The following is a 15404-nucleotide window of genomic DNA, read 5'->3' as shown; positions in this document are numbered from 1 at the left end:
ATGCGTGAAGTCATATGCATCTAATATGTGAAGCGGCATAATTTCCCACTATTGTGCACATTGTTGAGGATAAGGGCTTTGGTCATGGAATGTGACTATCAGGCAAACTTTAAGTAAATGGGAAAATGAGTATAGTTTTAACTCCTGCCTGTGGTTTACCAGTGTCCCTCTCTAAACCTAGTACTCAAAATATATGAAAGACAAGTAACTTGGGCCAGGTGCAGTGGCTTACACCTGTAATCCTAGCACTTTGGGAGGCCGAGGCAAGTGGATCATCACTTGAGGTCAGGATTTAAAGACCAGCCTGGCCAACATGGTGAAACCCTGTCTCTACTAAAAATACAAAAAAAAACTTGCCAGGCGTGATGGTAGGTGCCTGTAATCCTAGCTACTTGGGAGACTGAGGCATGAGAATCACTTGAAGCCGGGAGGCAGAGGTTGCAGTGTGTCACTCCAGCCTGGGCAACAGAGCAAGACTCTGTCTCAAAAAAAAAAAAAAAAAAAAAATAGAAGTAACTTACCATACATAATGAAAATTACTTTCCAAATGTGAGTTGAATTTGTAATGTCTTCTTTCAGGATCCAGTGAAAGACGGAGAGGCAAAGATCAAGAGCGACTATGCCCAACTTCTTGAAGATATGCAGAATGCATTCCGTAGCCTTGAAGATTAGAGGCCTTGAAGAGTAGAACTGTGATTTCCTTTTCCTCAGCAAGCTCCTATGTGTACTTTCCTAAATTTCTCATCAAACCTTTTGCTTCTTTATCGTGCAGCTTTGAGACTAGTGCCTATGTGTGTTATCATTCGTTTCCCTGTTTTTTTGGTAGGTCTTATATAAAACAAACATTCCTCTGTTCTAGTGTTGTGAAGGGCCTCCCTCTTCGTCTGTCGTGGAGAATACAGTAAATATGTATAATAGTCACACTACTGTAAGCTTGTATGTAGGGTGACCCTCTGTCCGAGGTGTACCCTTTCCTCACCTCCATTAAACTGGAAACAGGACTCCTGCATGTACTCCCTTTGCAGTGAATTCGGAATGGAAGGCAGATTTCTATACCTTTTGAAGAGGCACTTTGTGAAGTAACTCAGCATCTGCTCAGGTCATTGACAGCTTGACATTTTGCAAAAGAATTGCCTTGCAGGAAATACTTAATTTTCAAAACATGATTGATGTTTCAATTATGCATTGCTTCCCCCAATATAAATCAGGAGTATTTGTGGGAAACTATTGGGAACTGTACTCTTTTATTATTATTATTATTACTTTTTGAGATGGAGTTTTGCTCTTGTTGCCCAGGCTGGAGTGCAGTGGTGGGATTTTGGCTCACTGCAACCTTCACCACCTGGGTTCAAGTGATTCTCCTGCCTCAGCCTCCCAAGTAGCTGGGATTACAGGCATGCGCCACCACGCCCAGCTAACTTTGTATTTTTAGTAGAAATGGGGTTTCTCTGTGTTGATCAGGCTGGTCTCGAACTCCTGATCTCAGGTGATCCACCCGCCTCAGCCTCCCAAAGTGCTGGGATTTCAGGTGTGAGCTACCATGCCTGGTCAGGAACTATATACTCTTTTAAAAATAGGCATTTGTGGGGCTCACACAATATATGAAATAGTACCCTCTAAAAAAGAAGAAAACAGAGTCAGGGGGTCAAACTTAGATCAACATTGTCTTATTAAAGCATAGTTTATTTCACTAGAAAAAATTTAGTATCAAAGATTATTATGTACTTCATTACTAGGAAGTTCTTTTTACAGTTGCATTTAAAACAATCACTGAAAACTTGATCCACATTACACCGTCTATTTTCCTCAACCGTCTTAGAAGCCGAAGCTTCTGAGAATCATGTGGCGAGTGTGATGGGCAGTGAACTGCCAGAGAAAATGTTTAGTAGCAATGAAAGGCTGTTTGTACCTTTAAGGACCAGCTGGGCTGCAGTGAGTCCCGGGGCCAGAGTGGCATTATGTTTCTACAAAATAATGACATATGTCACATGTTTGCATGTTTGTTTGCTTGTTGAGTTTCTGAACAACCAGTTGACCAATCCTAGAAAATGCTAATTTCTTTCATATGGTTTTTGGTTCACTGGCGTAAGAGGTTTCTCAGAATATATATGGCCACAGCAACATACAGTTTCCATCCGAAATTAATTTTGTATCTACTGATAACAGAATCTGGGTCACATTAAAAAAAAAAGATCATTTTATCCCGTCTTTGAAGTATATGTTTAAAATAATAATTTATGTGTCTGTATATTGCAGAACAACTCTGAGAGCAACAGTTTCCCATTAAGTCTGACCAATAGTGCTGGCACGGTTGCTTCCTCTTTGGGAAGAGGAAAGGGTATGTGAACATGGTTAACAATCTCAAATCCCCAAATCGTGATGGTATAAACAAAGGATTTATTTCATGCCTTAGTATGTTATTGTTAAATCTTTAGAGAATGCCTATCTCTTGGTCTATTAAGGAAAGAAGCAATCAATCAGTAGAGAATTCAGGATACTTCCGTTTAAATCCTTGCAGATTGCATGTGTTCACAGTGGCCTGCTACTGAGGAAAGGTATTCTTCCATACGACTTGTGTTAGCCTTTGAGAATATTGACAGATGGAAATCATGCAGTGGTTTGTTGAGATATACAGACGTAATGGTGCTGTTTGGTCAGTTTGCTTCCACAGTGGCCTCCCCCAGGAGGCCCTAAGACTAGTAGAAATTAAAAGGATTTCAAAAACTTTCTATTCCTATCTTAAACCTACCAGCAAACTAGGATTGTGACAGCAGTGAATGGTATGATGAAGAAAGTTTGACCAGATTGGTTTTTTTACTGTTTTGAATTTGAAATCATTCTTACTCCCTTTAAGGATGTTGATGTATGAGTGTGAAGATGCTAGAGAACCTGTGCTTAGATATTCATCGTAAGTCTCCCTTCACCTGTTACAGAATTTCAGATTGGTCACTGATAGTATGTGTTTCTTTAGTAAGAATGTGTTAAAATTACAACGATCTTTTAAAAAAATGATGCAGTTCTATATTTATTGTGCTATGCCTGGTCCTAAGTGGAGCCAGTCAAAACAAGTTTCATATGTATTTTTCCAGTGTTAATCTCACACATGGTACCCTTTGGAGATTTCCTTCCATCCTGAAGAACGAAAAGAAGAGACCATATATATTGCCTCCTTATCCTTGAGATTTCACTACCTTTATGTTAAAAGTTGTGTATAATTGTTAAAATCTATGAAAGAATAAAAAGTGAATTTAAATTAACATTTTTTTCTTTTTCTATTTTTTTAAGGCACAATCTGCTAGAAAACATGTACCTTGTATCTTGACTTACTGTTTTGGTACCTTTTAAAATGTTTTCCTTCCTTTTTATAGATTGTTACTTAAGATTATGAAATTGAATTGGAGCCCTCACTGTAGCCTGCAAAAAGTCCCATAATTGTATCTCACTATGTTTTGGAAATAGAATACACAGAATCCCATCCCATTCTGGATTTCTCTTTTTTTTTTTTTTTTTTTTGAGACAGAGTCTCATTGTGTCACCAGGCTGGAGTGCAACGCACAATCTCGGCTTACTGCAACCTCTGCCTCCCAGGTTCAAGTGGTTATCCTGCGTCAGCCTCCTGAGTACCTGGGACTATAAGAATGCACCACCAGGCCCAGCTCATTTTTTTGTATTTTTAGTAGAGATGGGGTTTCACCATGTTGGCCAGGATGATCTAAATCTCCTGACCTCGTGATCCGCCCCACCCAGCCTCCCAAAGTGCTGGAATTACAGGCGTGAGCCACCATGCCCAGCCCCCATTCTGAATTTTACTTGAAATTGAGACAGTGAATGGTTTCTATAAATTCACTTCTAAATGAAAGGAAATCAGTGGTACTCTTCAGTTTTTAACAAGTGAACTAAAGACTTATAATTTATGATTTTTCAAGCCAAACAATTTAAGGTCCAGTATAAGAATGTAGCAGCATCCTTTGTAGCAATTCATTACGTTACATAGGATATATTTTATTTCCATAAATGTTATTTATATATATATATTTATATATATATTTATATATATATATACATATATATATATATTTATATATATATTTTTTTTTACCAAATGGTGGACTGTTTATTTCATTGCTCAATCAAAACATTCCATGCAAGACTGCCTTAAGGAATTTCGAATGTTTCACTAATCCATACGGGGGTGGAAGGGAAGCTCTGCTGCCCCCTGCCACAAAATTATTTGATATAACTAATGACATGCAAACACGATTTGCAAAAGCAGAGCATTACCACAATATGATATCTTAAAAATTGGTTGAGTAAATAGATTTCATATCTTTAAAAAGAGAAAAAAATTACACTGTGTTGAGCATGGGAAATCTGGGCAACATCTACAAACCTTCTCATTTCTAGATAGGAACAAAGGCCCAGAGAAGTTAAGCCATTCATCCAAGTTCACTGAGCAAAGAGTTTGCATTTGCTATTTTGGAGTAAGTTGTCTCTTTTCAAATGGTTTTTAAAAACGGGTATCACATACTTTTTGTTTGTACAGAACATTCATATAAAATAGTTGCTCTTTAACTGCATCCATTATTATTTATCCGCTTATTTTTCTGTCATAATGCTGTGACTTTTTTCTATGAATATTCACCTATTGCACTGAAAGGCTCTGCTGGATTTGAAAACTACAGATTCAGAAACATGGCACAACGTTGCAATTCACAAACCACAATTTTTTAAAAGAATTAAGTATTCATGCCAAATCAAAATAGCCACTCACCACTGCCAAACACATGTTTATATTTCATTGTAGAGACAACCACAAATTAAAAGTATCTGCCAAAATGTCTCTTTTCTCTCTTAAAGTCATCTTTACTTTCAAGATGTGCCTGTTTGCAAATACTAGCATTCACAGTACAACTGAATTAGTTACATTCATAACGGTCACGATTGTTATTCTGTGTTCAAGACTCTCCAGAATCTTAATTGCCTAAAATGAGGTAGATAAACTTTTAAGTTTGTTGGTTGGGATTAATTTCCTTTAGATCTTGATCATCTTATTTTTTAAACAGAATTCCAAAATATTTAGCAAAAAATTGAAAATGTCTGAGCACTTTGCCTAAAAGTGGAAAAATATAATTTCAAAAGGTTATTATGAAAGTTGCTTTACCTCATTTCAATTTAAAAACAATAAAAGCATCAAATTACAAAACCACCCGCATATCTTAAAGCTGACAACCTAACATCTTCCAACATTTAAAGAGACCCTTCCTGTAGTTCTGGCTTGGGGTTGTGTAGATGCAGAGGCAACAGTTAACCATTCGGGGCCAGACCAGCTGCTGCCCCTTAACCCCTGACGCTGATTTCAAGTTTCCTCCAGCGTTCAGGCCTGTCTCCTGGAGTTCTTTATAGGAGGCTCTCAATGAGTTCTCAAATACCATCTCTGGAGATGGGTCATGCTTCAGAGAGAAGCTGGAAGTGCAGGCCCCTCTGGATGAAACAGGCTGCAGTGGGCAAAGCTGGAAACAGAACGAGGCTGCAGGCATTGATTGAGCTGCAGTCTTGGGCGGACTTAGACTGTCAGGAGCAGGCCACGATAGATCAAGCAGGTGGTAGCCCCAGGGGCTTTCAGGTGGTTGGGGGCAAACTGGGCATTAGACCAGCTAAAGGTCCCGGAGTAGGTCGACGAGAATTTTCTGAGAAGGCTGGCAGACTACCGCGGACCTTTGTCTTTTTACGTGGAGCCACGGGCGAGGCGCTCGAGAACTTGCTGAAGGAGCTTGACTTCTTCACTCCTCAGGCCAGGTCCTGGAGCATGAGGTCCTCGGCCAGGACGCCTAGAAATGCACTGGTGGCGGAACTGAGGACGGTAGCGGCCACCTGCACCGGGCGCGTGGCAGCAAGACGGCCACTTCCACCCCCGTTCGCATCTGGCTCCGTGGTGCCTGGCAGGCCTGGATCGCCAAGTAGGCGGCGCAGCGCGTAGGAACAGCAGGGCCTCGGGTACTGGTAGGCGCGACGCCCACTGTGGTCACGCACGTGCACCTGGGCACCCAGGCGCGCCAGGAGCAGCCCCGCGGCGTCCTCGCGGCCGCGCAGCCCAGCCAGGGGCAGCGGCGTGTAGCCACCGAGCCGCGCGACCTCCACCAGCCTCCGCGCCATCTCGCCGTGGCCGCTCTCGGCGGCCCGATGCGGGGCAGTGAAGCCAGACACGAAGTCGCGCTTGGCCCCAGGCCGCGGTCGCGCAGCAGCAGCCCGTGCAGTTGGTGGGTCCAGCGGCCCCCGGACGAGCCACTCGTGCTCGGACGGCTCCAGGGGCGCGGCGGGCACCTCCTCGGCGTCGGGGCTCAGCAGACGCCTCAGGTGCGGGGAGCGGCCCGATCCCAGGCCGAGGCCCCGGCCGGGTTCCTCCACCGAGAGCCGCCTCCGCGGCAGAGGGGAGCTCCGCGGGCTCGGCTCCTCCGGCAGCTGCCGGCGCAGCGCTGCGCCTCCGCCCGGGTGCGGAGCGTGGCGGGGCCGGGGCATGCGGGGCTTCTGCGGCGGCGGCCCTGTCGCTGTCCTGGGCCCGGGGTCCGGGTCTGGCGGGTCCGCCTCCGACGGAGCCCTAAGCGCTGGGTCCCTCGGGCCCTGGGCTAGCTCGACGGCTGGAAGCTCCCCGGAGGCTGAGCGGGCTCCGAGGCCGGCGCCCCAGGGGCGTCCTGCGTCTCGGTCGGACCCGGGTCCCCTGGCGGCTCCACCGGCTGCGGCGCGGAGACCCACGGCGGAGCTCCCGGGCAGAGGCGTCCCCGGTAAGACGACAGGGGGCTTCGACGGCGGGGCCGCTGCCTCGGGGAGGCCGGAGGGCGCGGGCTGGGGCTCCGGGGGCCGCGGCTTCTTCTCCAGCACCACGAAGTGGGCGCCGTCGAGCTCCTTCGCCGCCGCGGCGTCCTTGACCAACCGCCTGAAGCGGCCCCGCAGCCCGGAGCTGCCACCTTCCCGCCGCGCTCCTGCAGGAAGCCCAGCGCCGCCGCCCGGCTCACCCCGGCAGCCGCAGCGCCTTGGCGGGGCCTGAGTTCCTGGCTGCCGGGCAGGTGGGCGCCGCGTTGCCGCGGGACGCGGGGGGCCGAGGTTCCGGGAGGCGCGGCCGCGCTCACCTGGCGCCTTCCCCGCGGCCGGCCGGGCGTGTCCCCGAAGCTGGACCTCGATCGCGCCGGTGCCGCCGGGAGCCGCGGGGAGCGCCCACCCCCAGCGCCCCGCCGGGCCCCCAGTGTTATGTTTTTAACGATGTCCAAAGGAGTGAAGCAGCAGTGTCACATAAACAACTCTGTATTGCCACTGAGTCCCAAGTGTATGTCCAGAAATACTTTAAAAAGCACGAGAAGCCCCTTCGTTACAGTCGGTGACGTTTTCCTCTAAGTAGCGTCCGGTATCTTCAGCGTTAGCTATAACCGTATTGCTACAATAGAGGAGCACGAGGAAGGGAACCGACTTGCTGAAACGGGGCGATAAAGCAGTACTGACGTTGTTCTAAGAGCTTAGTGTGAATTCCCCCCGAAGTCCACTCTGAGACAAGCAGTTGAGTTGAGGTAGTTTATTTGGGAGATGACACCAGGAAACACCATTAAGAAAGTAGAGAATTGAGACAATAGAGAGAAGCCAATTAAAGCACCCATTGTAACCAAGTTAACCCTGGGGACTATGGAGCACAGTCCTACTGCGGATTTCGGGGAACAGTGAAAATGCACCTCTCAGCCAGCGAGGGTGTGAGGAAATTAGGGTAACTTGTTTGACAACCAGCTCCTGTCAATTTTCCATCGGAAAGCTGTTCCCCTAAAAATGGGGAGAGTCAATGCATAACATGCATTCAGGTATATCCAGCCCTGGTAGCCACAGAAAACCCTCTGCAAAAAAGTTTAGGTACTAGCAATTGGGAGGTCAGGCTGGTGGGCACTGAGATGGTGGTCATGCTTGAGGAGACAGAGGTAGGACACTACTAGCAACTACTGCAGTCTTTTTACAAACCCAGGAAAAAAGTTAGTCAATTAGTAACTGAAAAGTTACTCTGGGCTGGGTGGCTCACACCTGTAATCCCAGCACTTTGGAAGGCCAAGGCAGGTGGAACACTTGACCATTCTGGCCAATATGATGAAACCTCATATCTAGTAAAAATACAAAAATTAGCTGGGTGTGGTGGTGTGAGTCTGTAGTCCCAGCGACTCAGGAGGCTGAGGCAGCAGAATTGCTTGAACCCAAGAGGCTGAGGTGGCAGTGAGCTGAGATTGAACCACTGCACTCCAGCCTGGGCAAGAGCAAGACTCTGTCTCAAAAAAAAAAGTTATTCTGCAAAATAAGGAAACAGCATGTAAAAAGATCAGGAGACTTGGAGAAAAGATGTTTTAGAAAGAGCAGAGAGTATACATACTACCAGTTTGGGGTCTAAGTAAGCAGATGGGACTTAATGGTCCGGAAAGTAAAGGCAGCTTGTGGATTATTTATTCCCACCCCTCAGTAGAAGAGGAAATTGAAGTTCAGGGACGTTAATTGATTTGCCATTGTTAGAGAGCTGCTTAATAGTGGAATCCTGGCTTCCTGATTCCTAGTGTTGCTTTGTTTTCACTAAATCATACTGTATGTCTTTTCCTTACATGTGTACTTTTCATTCAGATGCAAGAAGTTGGGTTGATTAATATGAGATAAAGTAACCTGAGGAAAACCAAGGAGAAATCACTTGCTAGACAAAGTGGACATGGACATGGGTAGTATGTTCACTCATCTTTTTTCTTTCTTTTTTGAGACAGAGTTTCACTTTTTGCCCAGGCTGAAGTGCAATGGTATGACCTCGACTCCCTGCAACCTCCGCCTCCCAGGTTCAAGCAATTCTTCTGCCTCAGCCTCCCAAGTAGCCGGGATTACAGGTATGCATCATCACACCCGGCTAATTTTTGGTATTTTTAGTAGAGACAGGGTTTCACCATGTTGGTCAGGCTGGTCTCAAATTCCTGACCTCAGGTGATCACCTGCCTGGGCCTTCCAAAGTGCTGAGATTACAAGCATGAGCCACCACGCGCAGCCCACTCATCTTTTTTTTCTTTTTTTTTAGAGACACGATCTCACTCTGTCGCCCAGGCTGGAGTACAGTGGCATGATCATAGCTCATTGCAGCCTCAAACTCTTGGGCCCAAGAGGTGTTCCTGCCTCAGTCTCCTAAAGTGCTGAGATTACAGGCATGAGCCACCATGCCTGGCCAGTTTTTTTTCTTTTAGGAGATGGGGTCTCACCCTGTTGCCCAGGCTGGAGTGCAATGGCACGATCTTGGCTTGCTGCATCCTCTCCTTCCTGGGTTCAAGTGATTCTCATGCCTCAGCCTCCCTGGTAGCTACGACTGCAGGCATGTGCCACCATGGCCAGCTAATTTTTGTATTTTTAGTAGAGACAGAGTTTCGTCATATTGGCCAGGCTGGTCTCAAACTCCTGACCTCAGGTGATCCACCTGCCTCCCAAAGTGCTGGAATTACAGGTGTGACCCACTGCACCTGGCCCAATTTATTTTTCTTAAGAAGGAAAATGTGATTAGGAGATTGTTTGAATTTGAGCCAGAGTTGAAGAAGATGAATCTAGAAATAGATAACCAGTTTTACCAAAATTGTGTAGAGGTCTTTAAAGAGGGGAGGAACAAGAATCTATAAATAATAAATGGGGCTGGACGTGGTGGCTCACACCTGTAATCCCAGCACTTTGGAAGGCCGAGGTGGGTGGACCAGAGGTCAGGAGTTCAAGACCAGCCTGGCCAGCATGGTGAAACCCCGTGTCTACTAAAAATACAAAAAAACTAGCCAGTCATGGTGGTGCGCAACTGTAGTCCCAGCTACTTGGGAGGCTGAAGTAGGAGAATTGCTTAAACCTGGGAGGTGGAGGTTGCAGTGAGCTGAGATCTCACCACTGCACTCCAGCCTCGGGACACATTATAATAATAAATATCTGGTAAAGGACCTATATCCAGAATATATAAGAAAATCAATCCAATAAAAAATGTGGAAATCTTAATAACTAAAAAAAGAATTAACAGGCACCTAAAAAATTTGCCAATAGTATGAAAAAGTTACTCAGCTTCTCAGGGAAATGCAAAGTAATAAAATATGGTATCTCTTCATACTCACTAGAGTGGCTAAAACGGAAAGGACAGAATACCAAGTGCAGGTGAAAGTGTGGAGCAACAGAACTGTCATACATTTTTGGGAGAAGTGTAAATTTGTACAACCCCTTTGGAGAACTATCCTGACAGAACCTACAAAATTGAATTAGGAATACCTAATGACTCACGAATCCCATTCTGAGGTCTATAGCCAACATAAATGGATACATATATGTTCACCAAAAGACATGCCCCAAAATGTTCATAGCGGCACTATATGTAAAAGCCCCAAACTGGGAACTACCTGGATAATAGTTTGAAGAACTGAGGTAAACTATGATATATTCACACAGTGAAATACTACACAGAAATGAAAGTTAATGCAACAACCTGCATGAATCTCATAAACAGAAGGTTCAAAGAAGCCAGACAACGGTGAATGATTCAATATATTTATAATGTAAAAAAACAACTTATGGTATTTAAGTCAGGGTAGCAGTTACACATGGTGAGGAGGGGAATGTCAATAGCAAGAGAGTAGGCCGGGTGCGGTGGCTCACGACTGTAATCCCAGCACTTTGGGAGGCCAAGGCGGGTGGACCACCTGAGGTCAGGAGTTCAAGATCAGCCTGGCCAACATGGCAAAACCCTGTTTCTATTAAAAATACAAAAATTAGCCAGGCATGGTGCCTGCAATCCCAGCTACTAGAAGGGCTGAGGTAGGAGAATCGCTTGAACATGGGAGGTGGAGGTTGCAGTGAGCTGAGATCGTGCCACTGCACTCTAGTCTGGGCAAGGCAACAGAGCAAGACTCCATCTCAAATCAAAAAACAAAACAACAAAAAACAGGAGTAGCAGAAGGGGGGCTTCCGTGGTGCTGATAATGTTCTGGTTCTTGCTGTGGGTCCTGATAACAAAGATGTGTTCACTGTATAAAAATTCATGCACAAGATTCAAGCACTTTTCTGTATATCCATCATACTTTACTAATAAGTTTACAAAAACAAGTAATGAGTATACTGGGGATTTCTATTTGAAGTCGTTTTTCATTAAGAAATATATAGCGGTGGTTTAAAAATACTCTTAGGTTTCACGTGATAAGAAAATGATGTTGCTTTTGTCTGATTTTGAAACTTACACTTTTCTGGCACTGGTAATAGATTTACTTTTTTGGTTCAGGCACTTTCGATTCTCTTTTCAACCAATAGCTTGTTTTGTCGGATAGCTGACCTGGATTTGGGGAATATTCTGTACTTGGAACACAGGCATAGAATGTGCATAAAGTGTTGTCTCTTCTGTAGAGACAATCATCTCTACAGAAGTGCCGTAGCCAGTTGCATACAAATATGTACTCAGGTGTCCATGGATACATATCACAACCCTCAGAGAAGCAACAGATGACTGTTAGAAACAGGTTTAATGTTTTAAATAATTATACATCTTATTTAGATGTTTCCCACACTTGTCTGATTGTAAGAAACATGGAATTGTGATAATATGAATTCCCAGGCACTGCCCCAAACCAACCTGAATTGGAATCTCTAGTTTGGGAAAAGGGTAGGGGAAATGATTTAACGAGCAATCCAAGTGATTCTTACCATGGGGCAAGTTTTGGGAAACAACTGTCTTTATTCTGTGCTTAGCTATGAAAAGTAACATGAGGCTGGATGCAGTGGCTCACGCCTGTAATCCAAGCACTTTTGGAGGCCAAGGTGGGCAGATCACAAGGTCAGGAGATCAAGACCATCCTGGCAACACGGTGAAACCCTGTCTCTACTGAAAGAACAAAAATTAGCTGGCTGTAGACCTGTAGTCCCAGCTACTCGGAAGGCTGAGGCAGGGGAATCACTTGAACCAGGGAATCAGAGGTTGCAGCGAACTGAGATCGCACCACTACACTCCAGCCTGGGTGACAGCAAGACTCCATCTCAAAAAAAAAAAGTAACATGATATACTTAGATTTAAATAAGCATTCTCCCAAATTTTGACTAGTTTTTATGGGAATCACCCCTGTGAGAGGCTAACAACTTGGCCTCTGCCATTAGGTGAGCTTGATTCCTTACACACTCTCCCTGGCTGGAGGCTATCGAGCTACGGGAAAGAAGGAATTGAGAGGAGAGTGACTAAGCAGGACACTATTTTCAGCCTTCTTGGTTGATGAGATAACAGCTGGGTGAACACCGAAGTGGTTTAACTGGGCATTGTGTCCCCCTTTCTGGCTCCTGATCTAAGCCTGTTTTATGACTTTGTTTACCAGGCATTGTTTCAGCCTGGTGACCTCTCCTGTGGTCCTTGTCTTTTGCAGATGCATGATTTACTGCTGAGCTTGTGACTTCTAGATAATTGAAGATTGTTATCCGAGTTACTGGTTGTTCTGATAATATTGATAATCAGCATCACCTACTTCCCCCTTGACCTTTTAAATCAGTATCTGTTCCTTTTACTAGTTCCCCAGAATTGTTTTCTGTTTCTTTTGTTAGTTGAGAAAAGCTTTGATCGGACATGAACAACATTAAGTAGGAAAGTATATAATGGAACCTACTGCACAAATATAATTGCTGTTTGGGCACTGCCTAATCAGTCCTCCAGACCCCGCTCTCTGTCTCCTTTTTTCCACGCACGCTCTCTTCCAGGTTTGGGACCCTCTCGCTGGACGAGACTCCCGGGCTCATGTTCAGTTTCCAACAAGTTTTATCACAATCTCAGCATTATAAGATATTGTAGAACCATTTATCCTTTACGAAGTTCCTTGGCACTGGCCTTAAACTGTCCTCTACTGATTCACATGTATTCTGACTCATTTAGACTCAGAATAGTCTGGCACTCAAAATTTTCCTAAATCATGAAATTTTAGCAGTAATAACTGCAATGCCTAAGGATTTTAAACAGGCTTCTATTATAGTAGTTTCAGGTATTTTATTCAATGAACCAATGTTTTTTTTTTTTTTTTCTGTCAATTTCTCTACATACAGGAGAGTTTAAAAAGGAATTAAATTCTGCAATGCATTTTGATTTTGCTATACACAGGCTTAGCTTGTGAACATAATCATAAAAGAGCATAATTTAGTTTCATTTTTAAAAATAGCATTTGTTGGCCATGCACAGTGACTCACATCTGTAATCCCAGCCAAGGCAGGTGGGTTGCTTGATCCCAGAAGTCTGAGATTAGCCTGAGCAACATACATAGTAAGACCTCCTTTCTACAGAGAAATCAAAAAATTAGCTGGGCTTGATGGCATATGCCTGTAGTCCCAGCTACTTAGGAGGCTGAGGTGGGAGGATCACTTAAACTCAGGAGGTCAAGGCCACAGTGAGACATGATCATGCCACACTGCACTCCAGCCTGGGTGACAGAGTAACACCCTGTCTCAAAAAAAAAAAAAGGCATTTTTTTCCTGGGATTCAAAAAAAGTTTTTAACACATCAAGATAAATATTTTTGGTTTGATTGTTTGTTTTTTGAGATACCATCTTTCTCTGTCACCCAGGCTGGAGTACGGTGGCACGATCTCAGCTCACTGTAGCCTTGACCTCTTGGACTCAGGCAGCCCTCCCACCCCAGCCTCTTGAGTAGCTGGGACAAGAAGTGCATGCCACCATGCCCAGCTAATTTTTTTTTTTTTTGAGACAGGGTCTCACTCTGTTGCCCAGGCTCAAGTGATCCTCCCACCCTGGGTCTGGCTAGGTTGCCCCTGGGCTCAAGTGATCCTCCCACCTCAGCCTCCCAAAGTACTGGAATTACAGGTGTGATTCACCACACTCGACCTAGTTTGACTGTTAACGATCATCAGAATAGCTCTTGTATTGTTATAACTCCCAAATAGCTAATACATTGAGTTTTTACTTGATGACTTAAAATTACACTGAGTCTTGGGACACCTTGTATAAAAGTCCCAAATTGCTTTCAATCACATAACATCACATTTGTGGTCTTAATTTTTAAATACATGTTTTATTTTAAAGTCTTTATAAAGCCCTTTTGACATTTACCCTTATTTATGATAGTATTTCCCCAAGCATGGAACCACAGGTTGAGTTTTCTGTAAACAGATGAACTTCCAGAGCTCATCTAGGTGGAGATTGAGATATAAGTTGTTAATTAGCAGCTGGACATGGTGGCTCACGCCTGTAATCCAAGCACTTTGGAGGCCAAGGCTGGCGGATAACCTGAGGTCAGGAGTTCAAGACCAGCCTGGCCAACATGGCGAAACTCTGTCTTTTAAAAAAAAAAAAAGGAAAAAAAAAGTTGTTAATTAGCAATAAACAACGTGGAAAGGAAAGGAGCAAAAGCAGGGTTGGGCAGAAAATAAGTAAAGTACAAAGCAGGCCTGACAGACTTGTCCACTCCAGGGTCGAACCTCTGGAGTCTGCCAGAGTTGACAAGCATCAGTCTAAAATGGCCTGGCCTTTATACCCCTGCCTCTCTTGGTTCCAAGATTGAAGATACTTGCTGTGAGAATGCTATCTCAGATTAGGTGGTTTTCAGCGACTGTAGAGAAAGAAGGAGCTGATAGCTGGAGGCTGTCTGCTGACCACACTCCTGGCAGCTGGCAACAAGTGCTTCCTGAGAGGGAAACCTACACGGTACACCCCAGTGTCATGAGATGGCTTTAGGAGAGAGACAGATGAACAGTATGCATTTTAATGTCTAGAGGGAAACACTGAGTACTTTAAATCCATGACTTCAAGGATCTGCTTAAGGAGGCAGCCAAACTATTCAGTATTTTTAAAAGTGAGGCATTTTTAATGAAAAATATTGGCTGGGCGGCTGGGTGAGGTGGCTCATGCCTGTAATCCCAGCACTTTGGGAGGTGGAGGGGGGCGTATCACCTGAAGTCAGGAGTTCGAGACCAGCCTGGGCAACGTGGTGAAACCCCGTCTCTACTAAAAATACAAAAATTAGTTGGGCGTGGCGGTAGGCACCTGTAATCCCAGCTACTAGGGAGGCTGAGGCAGAATTGCTTGAACTTGGGATGGGGAGGTTGCAGTGAACCAAGATTGTGCCATTGCACTCCAGCTTGGGGTTCAAGAGTGAGACTTTGTCTCAAAAAAAAAAAAAAAAAAGAAAAAAAATATTAAGTACATAAAATCACAGAAGTAAAAAGATATGGCAAAAATGATGGTGGTTTTCAAATGACAGAAATTTCAGCAACCCTGCTTGTAAGTGAAAAACTGGACTGAGTTTTGCTATCAGTTAAAATGTAAGTGCTTACTGGCAGGGTATAGTGGCTCATGCCTGTAAACCTAGCACTTTGGGAGGCAGAGGTGGAAGGATTGCTTGAGTCCAGGAGTTCAAGACCAGT

The 15404-nt window shown here is 44.7% G+C and overlaps 2 protein-coding genes and 1 pseudogene across 5 annotated transcripts in view; 1 reads left to right on the top strand and 2 right to left on the bottom strand.

The window, feature by feature from the left end:
- Nucleotides 1-3257, top strand: part of ATP6V1A (ATPase H+ transporting V1 subunit A) — a 61392-nt gene extending 58135 nt beyond the window's left edge. For all 3 annotated transcript variants that reach the window (XM_008982466.5, XM_008982464.5, XM_008982465.5), the window contains exon 15: nt 580-3257. In XM_008982466.5, the coding sequence (XP_008980714.2) occupies nt 580-672 (93 nt within the window). In that variant the 3' untranslated portion in view covers nt 673-3257. The remainder of the gene's footprint in view (nt 1-579) is intronic.
- A 2211-nt stretch (nt 3258-5468) lies between these two features.
- On the bottom strand, nt 5469-7157 carry LOC100390934 (ankyrin repeat domain-containing protein SOWAHA-like; annotated as a pseudogene). Its single transcript, XR_013527751.1, has one exon. The product of XR_013527751.1 is annotated as an ankyrin repeat domain-containing protein SOWAHA-like (transcript).
- Nucleotides 6624-7277, bottom strand: LOC144579635 (uncharacterized; the record flags this gene model as incomplete). The annotated part of the gene is made up of 1 exon (XM_078352417.1): nt 6624-7277. A coding segment is annotated over one exon (654 nt), but the record flags the coding sequence as incomplete, so codon positions are not given.
- Nucleotides 7278-15404: the final 8127 nt, after the last annotated feature.

Source organism: Callithrix jacchus, chromosome 15 (assembly GCF_049354715.1).
Source record: "Callithrix jacchus isolate 240 chromosome 15, calJac240_pri, whole genome shotgun sequence".
Lineage (NCBI taxonomy): Eukaryota > Metazoa > Chordata > Mammalia > Primates > Cebidae > Callithrix > Callithrix jacchus.
Note: the sequence above shows the minus strand (reverse complement) of the source record. Positions and strands in the feature narration are given on the sequence as shown.